This window comes from Oryctolagus cuniculus, chromosome 21, assembly GCF_051225735.1.
Source record: "Oryctolagus cuniculus isolate XC-2025 breed Fujian yellow rabbit chromosome 21, ASM5122573v1, whole genome shotgun sequence".
Lineage (NCBI taxonomy): Eukaryota > Metazoa > Chordata > Mammalia > Lagomorpha > Leporidae > Oryctolagus > Oryctolagus cuniculus.
In genome coordinates, this window is record NC_142887.1 from 22218231 (window position 1) to 22231630 (window position 13400).

The 13400-nt window shown below is 56.5% G+C and overlaps 1 protein-coding gene across 2 annotated transcripts in view; it reads left to right on the forward strand.

Moving 5' to 3' along the window:
• USP30 (ubiquitin specific peptidase 30) overlaps positions 1-13400 on the forward strand; it is a 29648-nt gene that overhangs the window by 8390 nt on the left and 7858 nt on the right. The window contains exons 4-9 of one of the 2 annotated variants that reach the window (XM_070066013.2): positions 4599-4702; positions 8045-8143; positions 8686-8728; positions 10305-10399; positions 12768-12827; positions 13257-13343. In XM_070066013.2, coding sequence (XP_069922114.1) covers positions 4599-4702; positions 8045-8143; positions 8686-8728; positions 10305-10399; positions 12768-12827; positions 13257-13343 — 488 coding nt within the window. Of the gene's footprint in view, positions 1-4598; positions 4703-8044; positions 8144-8682; positions 8729-10304; positions 10400-12767; positions 12828-13256; positions 13344-13400 lie in introns of both variants that reach the window. The other variant, XM_051835849.3, reaches the window with a different exon arrangement.

The window sequence follows — 13400 nt, forward strand, 5'->3', positions numbered from 1 at the left end:
GGTGCGCCGGCTGCAGCGGCGGCCATTGGAGGGTGAACCAGCGGCAAAGGAAGACCTTTCTCTCTCTGTCTCTCTCTCACTGTCCACTCTGCCTGTCAAAAAAAAAAAAAAAAAAAAAAAAAAAAAAAAAATTTTTTTTTTTTTTTTTTTTTTGACAGGCAGAGTGGACAGTGAGAGAGAGAGACAGAGAGAGAAAGGTCTTCCTTTGCCGTTGGTTCACCCTCCAATGGCCGCCGCTGCAGCCGGCGCACCGCGCTGATCCTGGCAGGAGCCAGGAGCCAGGTGCTTTTCCTGGTCTCCCATGGGGTGCAGGGCCCAAGCACCTGGGCCATCCTCCACTGCACTCCCTGGCCATAGCAGAGAGCTGGCCTGGAAGAGGGGCAACCGGGACAGAATCCGGCGCCCCAACCGGGACTAGAACCCGGTGTGCCGGCGCCGCAAGGTGGAGGATTAGCCTATTGAGCCACGGCGCCGGCTAAAAATGTTTTAAAAGATGTTTATTCTTGTGCAACTTTTTAAAAATCCATGCAGTTTTTTCACAATACACATTTCTTACAAACCTGTTGAAGAACCTTTGCATAAATCATTTCAAAATATTTTTGTGCCAAATAAGCCCAACTTTTAAATCCATTTTTCCAGTAACTCTTTGAAGTTCTCTCATACGCTTCCTTCCCTACTTCTGCTTCTCTTTCTTTTTTAAGATTGATTTATTTGCAAGAGCAACAGAGAAACAGAAATCTTCCATCTGCTGGTCCATTCTCCAAATGTCTGCAACAGCCGAGTGTGGGCCAGGCCAAAGCCAGGAGCCATGAACTCCACACTGGTCTCCCACATGGGCAGCAGGGCTCCAAGTACTTGGACCGTCCTGCACCGTTCTCCGAGGTGCATCAGCAGGGATCTGGATCAGAAGTGGAGCAGCCGGGATTCAAACCGGGGCCCTTATGGGATGCTGGTATCCCAGGCATGCAGCTTTACCCATTATTCTGCAGCAACGGCCCACTATTTCGTCATTTTAGAAATAATTTTTAATTATACGTGTAAGACACGAATAAATCGTCTTCGTGGGAACTTGAAGCACTTGAGGGCGAGCGTGTGGTGCAGCAGCTACGTACCTGCTGTGCGTCATTCGTGTTCCTTTTTGTGAGCTCATCCGTATGCGTGTTTTCATCTGTGAATTGCTTCCTTATGTCCTTTGCCCATTTAAAAACTGTGCTCAAGTATCCATAATGTGAAAGTTGCCGTTTTAACCAGTTTTAATTTTTTTTAAAGATTTATTTACTTATTTGAAAGTCAGTTACATAGAGAGAGAGAGATTTTCCATCCACTGGTTCACTCCCCAGTTGGCCGCAACAGCCAGAGCTGCACCAATCCAAAGCCAGGAGCCAGGAGCTTCTTCCAGGTCTCCCACACGGGTGCAGGGGCCAAAGACTTGGGCCATCTTCTGCTGCCCTCCCAGGCCATAGCAGAGAGCTAGATCGGAAGTGGAGCAGCCGGGTCTCGAACCAGTGCCCGTATGGGATGCCAGTGCTTCAGGCCAGAGTGTTAACCCACTGCACCACAGCGCTGGCCCCAACCAGTTTTAAATTAATGCCACAGTGCAGGGGTATTGAGTGCAGTCACAGTGTGGTGCATCCATCAGCGCATCCCCCCTCCCCCCAAGCTGCTGTTCGTCAGCCCCTAGCGAAGCTCAGTGCCCCCGAAACACACGCTCCCGAGTGCCCGAAGCACTCTTCCACTTTTTGTCTCAGTGAGTTTGAAATTGTACAATAGCTGTCATTTTCTGAGTGGATTATGTCATGTGACATAATACCCTCCCACGTCACAGCCCCTGTGGGAGCTCTGTTCCTTTCTAAGGCAGGATACTGTTCCATCGTGTGTGGACACGGCGTTTTGTCTGTCCACTCACGGGGCAGAGGACACGTGGGTGGTATTCAGCCCGGCTGCTGTGACCCGCGCTGCTGCAGGTGTTGGTGTGCGCACATCTGTTGGAGATCCAGCTTAGTTCTTTGGGGTGCATCCCAGGAAGTGGTGTCGCTGTATCACAGATTTGTGCTGTGTGATGAGGCTGGGCACTGCGTGAGGGCTCTGGGGTCTGCACCTCCCCGATGCTTGTTCCAGGTCCTGGTGCGTGTGAAGTGATATCTCCTCGTGGTTTCCATCTGTGTGTCCCTAACAGTAAGAGGCACTGAACAGTTTTTTTCATGTGCATATCTACCATTTCTGATCTCTCTTGGCTCTCTCTCTTATTCAAGTCCCCTGCCCATTGAATTGGGTTGTTTGGGGTTTTCTGGTGTTGGGTTTTAGGAGTTCTTTGTATATTCTGGATATTAATCCCTTCTCGGATGTTCATAAGGGATTTGTAAACCTCATTGTCCTTACAGCTGCACATTGTTGTACACGCCCCCTTGGGCAGGTGAGCACCTGTTTCTGCACGGTAGATTCTGGAAAAGTCACGTGGTTGCATCATAGGCTGGGAACGTGTTAGTGGACATCGCCACAGCGCCCTGTGTGTGCTGGACAAAACTGGGTTAAAGGAGGCATCACAGTTTCCCCTGGGACAGAGAACCCCGGCAGAAGGGCTGCCTGAGGGGTGAGGGAGAAAGGCAGGCACAGCCCCTTTCCCAGTTCTGCTTCCTTTGTTCTTGGGGGGCGGAGGGCCAGTCCCAGGCTATAGTTGCACCTGTGCGGCCAGACCCAGGTCTTCCCAGCACCGCTGCCTGCATCTCTGCTTCCTCTCCGGCCACTGCCCGGGTCACTGGCCTTGCTCAGAGGTGGGGGTGGGCCAGGCGGGGACTGGCGGTGTGCAGATCCTCCGGAGCCTGCGGCCGTTAAGGGTCTTTCAGATTCTCTGCAGTCAGAGAAGGCACAACCTGGCTTGCTCTGTCTGGAGTCACTGAGCTTTGAGAGTCCCCTGAGATGGCAGGCTCCTGCTTCTGTCTGTCCCACATGCTGCCCTCTGAGAGCAGGTGGTCAAGAGCAGCAGCCGGCCCACCAGTCCACCGCCGCATGCAGCCCACCACCTGTTTTGTACATAAAGTTTCTTTAAAAAAAAAAAAAAAAGATTTATTTATTTGAAAGGCAGAGCACAGGAGGAGACAGAGAGGGAGAGGTCCACTGGTTTACAGCCCACAACAACCAGGGCTGGGTCAGGCAGACCGAGGAGCCTGGGTCTCCTGTGTGAGTGGCAGAAACCCAGGCACTTGGGCCACGGCTGTGGGCTCTCCAGGTGCATTGGCAAGAAGCTGGATCAGAAGCAGGGCAGCCAGGACTGGGACTGGCACTGCGATTTGGGGTGCAGGCCTTCTGCGGCTGCACCACAACACCGGCCCTGTCCGTGTGGTCTCACGGGCACTCAGCCATGCCTGTTTGTTCAGTGTTGCCTGCATGGAGAAGTTGCGGCAGACACTGGCCGCAGAGCCCCGGGTGTGGGCTGGCCAGCCTTTTGGGGAGGAGCACCAGGCCTGCTCTCTGTGACTGTAGTGGACATGCACGAGCCCAGCAGAGTGGGCTTGGTCCTGCTCGGGGCCGAAGGACAGCCTCTTGGCAGGCCCTCTGAGTTCCACACGCAGCTCCGTGCTTTCCTGTGACCAGAAACAGAAATGCGAGCAGACGCAACCCGAGGCCGCTGGCATGAGGCGGTGCTGGGGAGTGGAGCTCAGCCCTGCCTGTGGGGTCGGACCCGATGACGGGGCCCCCGAGGGCTGGGACTTAAAGGCACTGCACTCAGTAAGGGCCTTGCAGCTGTAATGTGCTGACGGTGACAGTGGAAGATCCACTTGCGGATGGTGCTGTGGCGCAGCCAGTGATCCGCCACTGTGATGGCTGCGTCCTACATCTGAGTGCTGGCGTGAGGCCCGGCTCTTCACTTCCGATTGCCTCTCTGCTAATGTGGCTGGGAGGCAGCAGAGGGTGGTTCAAGTACTGGGCCCCAGCCACCCATGTGGGAGACCTGGCCCGGCCCTGGCTGTGTGGGCATCTGGGGAGTGGACCGTGGATGGAAGATACCTCTCTCTCTCTCATTCTGCCTCTTAAATCAATCAGTCTTTTTTGTTTATTTTTGAAGATTTATTTTATTTCTTTGGAAGGCAGAGAGAGAGAGAAGAGACAGGGATCATCTACTGGTTCACTTCCCAGATGGCCTCAACAGCCAGGCCTGAGGCAGGCCAAAGCTGGGAGCCAGGAGCTTCTTCTGGGTCTCCCATGTGGTTGCATGGGCCCAAACACTTAGACCATCCTTTGTTGCTTTCCCAGGCACATTAGCAGGGAGCTGGGTCGGAAGTGGAACAGCCAGGACTTGAACTGGCTCCCATATTGGTTTGTCAGTGCTGCAGGTGGGGGCTTGAACCCGCGGAGCCTCAGTGCTGGCCCCTCAATCCTTTTTAAAAAGAGAGAAATTCCACCCATTCACCAGAGGTGAAGACCCGAGGGAGGACTGAGTGTCAGGCGGGACGACAGGGGCCCGGATGCGGGAGAGCTCCTCCCAAGGTGAGCTCCAGGCCCTCAGTCTTCAGCTCACCTCGGTGGGTCACACTGTGCACGCTTTCTGGTTGGTCGTGGTGCTGCTGAGTTTGATAACTGTCGTACCCTCTTCTTTGCAGCTCTGTCCGGCCAGGAAGTTACTGACGATGAGGTCCTGGATGCAAGCTGCCTGCTGGATGTCCTTAGAATGTACAGGTGGCAGATCTCTTCCTTTGAAGAACAGGTGAGTGCAGCAGTCGGCCGGGCATAGCCAGGAGAATCCTTTGTCCTGGCGACTGGGGGCCTGGCCTGGCTGCAGATTTCTGTGCTGTGTTGGACAGCACCGAATGTTCCCAGCTCCCGGCGCCTCCTCCCAGCCACCTGGACAGGACAGCGTTCTCCAGTCTGTGAGGGCATCCTCTGCCGCTGCCGACCAGGCAATGACCAGGGCCGTGGCCCCCGAGCCTCCCAAACTGTGGGGCTGCAGTGGTGGGGGGGTTTCCCAGCTCCCGTTCCCTTGTTCTGCCTTGCTCTGAGCCATGTCGCGTGTGGAGAGCTGTACTTTCTTAGAAGACAGCCTGGCTTGCCCAGTTGGATGCTGGGAACACACATTCTAACCCCTCCCCCTAGTGCACTTCCCATTTCTCTCCACTGAGAGAAGGGCTTTTGCCCAAGTCCCACCCTCCATCACAGACCCAGCACATAGAGCTGTTTGTGGCATCTCCAGCCCCAGCAGCTGCTGAGCCATGGAGTGTGCAGTGTGCAGCACGCAGAGCGTGGCGTGGCTGGCTTTGCTCTCGTCCAGCCTGGGCCTCGTCCGCAGCTCGGGCAAGTGAAGGGATTTGCCTAAAGCCACGCAGCTGTTTCAGCAGCAGAGCCAGGAGTGCAGCGCATCCGCTCCAGCTCCGCCCCCTTCTGTCCCACTGCCCCTTCCCTCCAGGCCAAGTAGGTAGGTGTTGACTGATGGGATAGGCACGGGTCTGACTCCTTCCTCTCTTGGGACTTGCTCCAAAGGTGGGTCCCAGGGGGAGCTGGGTCTCTCCCGGCTCCCGGGGCGGGGCCTGTAGCACCAGTGCTGTTGGCAATAGCATGGCTGGATTGTGAGTCCCCCAAGGGCAAGAGCCTCATTTGTGTCTGAGTCTCGCTGCTCCCTTACCAGCTGTGATGAGCCCAGGAGGCAACGCCTGCTTGCTAAGTGAGGACTGGGCAGGAACAGGACCACAGGCCGATGCAGACGTGTGCGGACAGACAGCAGCAGTGGATTCAGGATGTGCGCATACGATACCCAACAGGAGGATAGGATAGAGCCTCGGGGCAGGGGAGGGGCAAGAGAGGAGGAGGATGCTGCCTCTGGTGTCCTGCAGAGGTGCGTTTTCAGTTGAGCTGTGAGACCCGTGAAGACCTGGGGCAGAGTGTTCCAGAAAAAGGGGCCAGCCAGGCAGCAGCGGGGAGGGCAGTGCGGGAGCCGGTGGCGGAGGCTGGCAGGAGCTGAGCGAGCAGGGCTGGGAGGCCGGGGCAGGGACGGGCCTTTCACTCTGGTGCAGGGAGGGCAGTGGAGGGCTCTGACCAGCCGACTGATGTGAGCTGACGTGGGTTTGAAAAGGAAGGACTCGGGGCCAGGAGTGGGAGCCGAGGGGAAAGCCGGGGGTGCTGCAGTGGTCCTGGCCTGGCTGGCACAGCTGGAGGGTGGGGTGTGTTGGGGAGATGGAGCCCGCAGGACTGCTGCTGATTGGCCAGGGTTGAGGGCCGTGGGGGCGACTTTGGACAAGGAGAAGGGGCATCCACGTGGAGGCGTGGGCCTAGCCTGCACAGGAATAAGCTTCGTGTGCTGCAGGCTGGGCCAGACACAGGAGGTGAGGGAGAGGGGTCGAGGAGGAGAGCGGGACTCTTGGACAGCAGTCAGCCATGGCAGGCTTTGTAGGCCAGGAAGGCTGAAGAGAAAAGTCAGCTTTTTATAAATAAATATTTATTTATTTTCCATTTATTTGAAAGACAGAGTCAGACACAGACAGGTAGACAGATCTTCCATCTACTGTTTTTACTCCCCGAATGCCCACAACACCTGGCGCTGGGCCAGGCCACAGCCGGGGGCCGTGAACTCAGTCGGAGTCTCCCCCCTGCCCAAGTCCTTGAGCCCCTCCCCCCCCCCGCCACCTCCCAGGATGCACATCAGCAGGAAGCTGGGGTTGAAAATGGAGCTGGGACTTGAAGCCAGGCCCTCGAGGGTGGGCTGCGGGCACCCAGAGAGGCATCTTAACCGCTGCACCAAATCCCTGCCCCGTGTCTGCTCACTGCCGTGCCTGGGTGAAGTGAGTAGGAGCCCAGGGCCTGGGGAGGGCCAGCACCACCTGAGACCCTGCCCCTCCCAGCACTGACTTTTTGGGAGAACACCACTGGAGTCGATCCTCACCGTCTGGCAATTCCACTTCCGGGGACACAGCCAAAAGCATTGAAAGCAGGGGCTGGAGCAGGGGTTTGCACACTCATGGACACAGCCACAGGGACTGGAACGGGGGTTTGCACACTCGTGGACACAACCGCAGGGGCTGGAACAGGGGTTTGCACACTCATGGACACAGCGCAGGGGCTGGAACAGGGGCTTGCACACCCATGGGCACAGCTGCATCATTCGCAGTAACCGAAGAGCTGGTGCAGCCCCCGTGTCCTCAGCGTTCGTGGTGGAATGCGACGGGGCCCTAGAAAGAGGCCTGCTCCCACCTGGGTGCCGAGTGGCCTGAGCTCCCACCTGGGTGCCGAGTGGCCTAAGCCGGTCACTGGGTGACACTGCCCACACGTGCTGCCTGTACTGCTCAGACTAGAAAGCAGAGGTGGCCGCTGGGCTGGGGCTGGGGGAACCGAGTGAGTGTGGACTTTGAGTCGGGGAGTGCTGGAGAGTTCTGAAGGTGGACAGGTGCAGCTGACCATGTTGTGGACGTACTCAGTGCCTTGGAACTTCACACTTAGAAATAAGCAAGATGGGGGCCAGCATTGTTGCGTAGCAGGTGACGCCTCCGCCTGCAGTGCTGGCATCCCATGTGGGCGCTGGTTCGAGTCCCGGCTGCTCCACTTCCGATCCAGCTCTACTATGGCCTGGGAAAGCAGCAGAAGATGGCCCGAGTCCTTGGACCCCTGCACCCGTGTGGGAGTCCCAGATGGAGCTCTTGGCTCCTGGCTTTGGCTTGGCTTAGCCCAGCCACTGTGGCCTGGGAACCAGAGGGAAATAAAATTAAGCAAGACAGTTCACTGTGTGCTGTGCATGCTTTAGCACAGTTTAAAAACAAACAGTGCTCTGGACTTGGGTGGAGCAGAGGTCAAGGCCGCCTCCGTGAAGCAAGCCCAGCTCAGCGGCGCTGGCTCACGTGCAGGCAGCCGCCAGCCTCCTCCTCCTCCTCTCGCCTCTTGGGCCTCTGCGTTGAGTCTTCTGAAGATGCCTAGGGTGTGTCTGTCCGTGAGCCGGGCCTTGAGAAAGCAGGAGCGAACTCTGCCCGTGTGAGGCGCACGGCCCTCCTGGCGGCGAGCGCCGAGGGCTGCTGCTGCCCCAGCCCTTGCGTCGCCAGGCCTCTGAAGGATGCTTTGCCCCTGACAGGATGCACACGAGTTATTCCACGTCATCACGTCGTCGCTGGAAGACGAGCGGGACCGCCAGCCGCGGGTCACACACTTGTTCGACGTGCTTTCCCTGGAGGTACGCGGCAGTTCACGTCTGTGCAGTGAATGCTGTTTGCCCATAGCTAACAAGTGCCGGAGACGCAGCTGTAATCCTTGCCCAGCCTTCGAGGCGAGACCCGGTACAAATCGGTGGCGGGAGTGAGGCCGGGGCAGGTGCTGAACGTGCACTGGGCAGTGTCATTGCTGCCTGAAATGATTGGCAGCTGCCGTCGGGTTGGCTTTGAGCAGAAAGAGGGAGTTATCGTCCCTATTTAATGGGGGGGGGGGGGGGGGAGCAGGGGCGCAAGGAATCCTCACTCCTGGGATAGTGTGGGAGTTGGTGAGAATTGCCCGGCAGTGGGGAGGCCTGCTGGAGCCCGGAGCAGGCCTCCCTTACTAAGGGGCGGAGCATGGGAGCCCGCTGGGCAGGGGCGGTCAGAATGCTGCTTTGAGAAGCTCCAGCTCTGTGTGGCTTCTGCGCCCTGTGCCCAGCCGCTCGTCTCATTCAGGGCGGGGGTGAAGGCGAGGAAGGGGGCTGCAGGAGGCTTTCAGCCTGTGTCTTTTCTCCCCCAACAGCAGCCGTCAGACGCAACGCCTAAACGAATCACCTGCCGCACGAGAGGTAGTTACCCGCGAGGCCTGGCGCGCTACATCACACCACGGTGTGCTTGTTTCAGAACTGTTGGTTTGTTGTTTTTTTTTTTTTCTGGTGACCTGCAGCCCAGCTTAGCCTTGCAAAAGCACCTGGGTGTTGAAGCCAGCTGCCAGTGATTCTCGGGGTTGGCTCACCCCCCGCCCTGCCCCATGCCTTCTCCACTGACACGTTTGTGCTCGCAACGAGGGCCGTCTTTGTGGCTGGGAGGAACTTTGTCAGCCGAGTCTGTCTCGGCCTCGGCAGGTCCAGCTAGGCCCGCTTTCCCTGCGGTTCTTCACTGTCTGCACGACTCAAGCATGGGGCATAGGAAAGAGGAACAGATATTGTCTGCAGCCGTACCGTGTGCAGGCATCGCAGTGTCTCGGTTAAGCCTCAGACATCACTGTGAAGGTACTGATGCCAGCAGGGTAGGGGAACAGTGACCCCCATCAGCCCTCCCAAGGCCCACAGCGGCAGAATAGACCCCCCGGGTCACGGAGCACCCACCAAACAGAGCCAGGGCTGAGCCCAAGGCTGCCCCGCAGAGCCCTTGTCTCGGCAGTGGTTCGTCCCCCAACCCCTGTCTTAGCCAAGTGACAGGCCCGTTGGCCAGCCTCGGCTTTTCTCAGTAAGTCAGGGCTTCATCTCATCGTATGGAGTATTCACTTGTGGTGTGCGTCCTGACATTTCGAACCTTTAAAGCATGTCTTTGTAAAAACATAGCAGCATAAAAAAAAACAAGCCAACCTTAGTGAACACAAACCGTTTTTTAAACCCTGGCTGTACCCATTATACAGAAACCACCTGTGAAGCCCTTGTAAGTTCTTCTATAAAGGAATGGCGTGTCTTTCATGGACATCAATGATGAAATCTATTTCAGTGTATTTTTTGAGAACATTTTGTCTAAAGAGAGAGTTTTATTTAAAAAAAAAAAGATTTATCTGAAAGGCAGAGTGACAGAGAGAAGGGGAGATGGAGAGAGAGAGAGAGACAGAGAAAGAGATTTTCCATCCGCTGGGTCACTCCCAAATGCCCACAGTAGCCAGGCACATTAGCAGGGAGCTGGATCAGAAGTGGAGCAGCTGGGACTTGAACTGGTGCTCACATGGGCTGCCGGCGTCCTGGCTTAACCCATTGCATTACAGCACCAGTCCCTAAATGGGGGTTTTGGGGGCAGTATTGTAGCACAGCAGGGTAAGCCACTGCCTGCAGTGCCGGCATCCCATGTGAGCCCTGATTCGAGCCCCGGCTGCTCCGCTTCCAATCCAGCTCCCTGCTGATGGGCCTGGGAAAGCGACAGAAGGTGGTCCAAGTACTTGGACCCCTGCCACCCTTGTGGGAGGCCCGGATGGAATTCCAGACTCCTGGCTTCAGCCTGGCCCAGCCCTGGCTGTTGTAACCATTTGGAGAATGAGCCAGTGGGTGGAAGATCTCTGTCTCCCCTCCTCTGTCACTTTGCCTTTCCAATAAATAAATCTTTTAGAAGCCTAAATTTCTGCCGCATGCAGTAAGGGGGTTGTGCCCAGGGCTGAAAGTGGCACAGCACAGGGCGTTTGCATTCCAGGGTCGCCTCACCCCTCGGCCCCGCACTGGAAGTCTCAGCACCCCTTCCACGGGCGGCTCACGAGTAACATGGTCTGCAAACACTGCGAACACCAGGTAAAGCCAGCCCCAGTGCGAGAGCGCTCCTGGCCGGGTTTTCCCTCGGGATTCGTGGAAAGACCCTGGGGGGAGGGGGGAGCTGGCCTCCGTGAGTGGCGTTTGCGGTTGCCTGAGCCCTGCACAGCTGGTGGCCCAACTATTCCCCTTTGGTTAGTGGTAGCCTGTCCCTTGGTTCTCCCTGGGCGTCTTCTGCACCACGAGCAGCAGCCCCAGGCCCCTGTGCAGGGGTGGGAGATCCTGCCCTAGGCTTGGGTCTGTCCTCACAACAGTCAGATTCTAGGACGGCCTTTTTTTTTTTTTTTTTTTTTTTTTTGCTTTTGAGGTTTTAGAGCAATTATGGAAAATGTCCAACGTAATGCAAAAATAGGGAGTTGTGCAGCTGTCACCTCAATCCGTGTTAGAACATTTGAGTCACTCCCCAACCCTGCAAAAGCCCCAGGCCCATTCTCTCCATCTCCCCCAGCCTGGCAGCCACTAGTCCACCTCTGTCCAAGGCTCTTCCCATTCTGACAGTTCATCCAAATGATCCAAATGGGATCGCCCTCTGTGGCCGGTGGCATCGCTCACCGTGACTTCCCTAAGGGTCTCCTGTGTGGAAGCATGGAGCAGATGCCAGCAGGTACCAAAGCCTCATACGGAGAGAGCACGTCTTGCCACATGCTCATCCGTGGGTGGACACTTGGGTCTTTCCCACTTGTCTGCTATCAACGTGTGTGTGCGCACTTTTGCATAGAGGTGTGCGTGCTTTGGTTTCAGCTGGGTGTATATGAATCCATAGCTCCCAGGGTAACTCCCTGCTTGACCTCGGGGAACTACCAGGTACCCAGATGGGTGCACCATTGTAGGTCCCGGTGTCTGCCCAGCCTCGCCCATGCATGCACCATCCGATGCCTCGGTTCTAGCTGGCCCAGTGAGTAGAAATGGATAGCTCATAGACAGGATGTTTTCAAGCTTGATTGAGCCACAACTGACAAATACAAATCATATACATTTACGGTGTACAAAGTGATGCTTTGTTGGACGTATGAATTGTGGAGTGAGTGCCACCGTCAAGCTCATGGAAACCGCTCACGGGGTCACCTTTTCTGTGTACGTGGTGAGATCACCCTGCTGGGCTCGGGCTGTGTCCCGACACCGGGCAGCAGAGCCCCACTCAGATTGCTTCACTTCTAGCTGCTGCTCTTCAGCAGGCCTCCAGGAGGCCTCCCCACACACGTGGGGGTTGGTGAAGGGTCCTGGGATGGGCCGAGTGTACACGTAGATTTGGGGGCTCATCCTCGCTGTGGCTCCCATCCTCCTGGGCCTTCCCCTGCCCTGTCTCCCAGCACCTCTGTCCTGCAAGGCCACTGCTTCCCACCACCCAGCACCACACAGACTGGGCGGAAAAGCTACCAACTCGCAACTCTCACCCTCGGAGTTCCTGGTTTTCCAAGGACCGACTTCTTTTGCATTTTGGCTGCTTTGGTTACTGCCCAGTCATTCACGTGGCTCTGTGTGGGTTCATGTTTTATAGCTGTTACCATCAGCAGGGAGAGTTAGCCAGGGAACTGCCATTACCACAAAGCAGATACCCTCACCCTGTTTTAGCCACTATTGTACAACCAGCAGTATAACAGGAACATGGTCCCACGTGAAGCACGTGTCTTTCTGCTGTGTTTTTTCAAATATTCTGTTCGGTGGGCATGCCAGACTCCATCTAATCATTCCAAGGAGTCCCAGCTATTCTCAGAGGTTTGCTGTCGCAAATAACAGTGATGAGTGTCTCTGTATGTGGGTCCCTGGCTGTTCTCTTAGGGTAGAATCCCTACGTGGCTGCCCCTGATGGTCTAGCAGTGTCATGCCTCTTGTGTTTGTTTATAAGGGATGTTTTCGGGCCGGCGCTGCGGCTCACTAGGCTAATCCTCCGCCTCGCGGCGCCGGCACACCGGGTTCTAGTCCCGGTCGGGGCACCAGATTCTGTCCCGGTTGCCCCTCTTCCAGGCCAGCTCTTTGCTATGGCTCGGGAGTGCAGTGGAGGATGGCCCAAGTGCTTGGGCCCTGCACCCCATGGGAGACCAGGAAAAGCACCTGGCTCTTGCCATCGAATCAGCGCGGTGCGCCGGCCGCAGCGTGCTGGCCGCGGCGGCCATTGGAGGGTAAACCAACGGCAAAAGGAAGACCTTTCTCTCTGTCTCTCTCTCTCTCACTGTCCACTCTGCCTGTCAAAAAAAAAAAAAAAAAAAAAAAAGGTATGTTTTCACAGATTTTGCTTCCTAGTAGGAATGTTTTATTAAGTTCATGTTGGGCACCTGAATATGAAACTCTCCCAGCCGTGTATCTCCTACCTCTAGAGCCTCATGTGGGTTTTCTGCAATATTTGTTTCAGAGTCCTGTTCGATTTGACACCTTTGATAGCCTCTCACTAAGCATTCCTGCTGCTACGTGGGTATGTACCGTGTCTGGCTATGGCGGGGTCTGTTTTGCGGCATCTCAGTTGGGGGGCCTAGAGGCACCGTGTGTTATTACCACACATGGCTGGTGGCACGCCGCCCTGACTTTGCCATGTGGTTCCCTGGCCTGACTGGGGGGAGATGAAGGTAGGTGGCTTCCTCTCGCGGCAGCAAGGCTGTGTGTGCATGCACAGTGTGCACACGGCGCACAAGACCTTGGCTTTCTGCCATGCTGTGTCCTGCCTGCGAGTCGGCCAGTAGGGGCAGTCGGGTGCCGTGGGCTTTCAGGAGACATGGCTGTGACTGCGAAGCCTCATCCCGGCCCACAGAAGCCAAACACCGCTCTGGGCTCCCAGGTCATCGGCTGATAGTTCCGGCTCAGCCCTCTTGTAAACCACACGGATTTTCTCCTTGTCACACTATAGGGGCATCCGCTGACCCTGGACCACTGCCTTCACCACTTCATCTCGTCCGAATCCGTGCGTGATGTCGTGTGCGACAACTGTACCAGGGTGAGTGTCCGGCCTGGGGCGTCGCCCCCAGAGGCCTGTCCACCCTCGGGTGCCGGG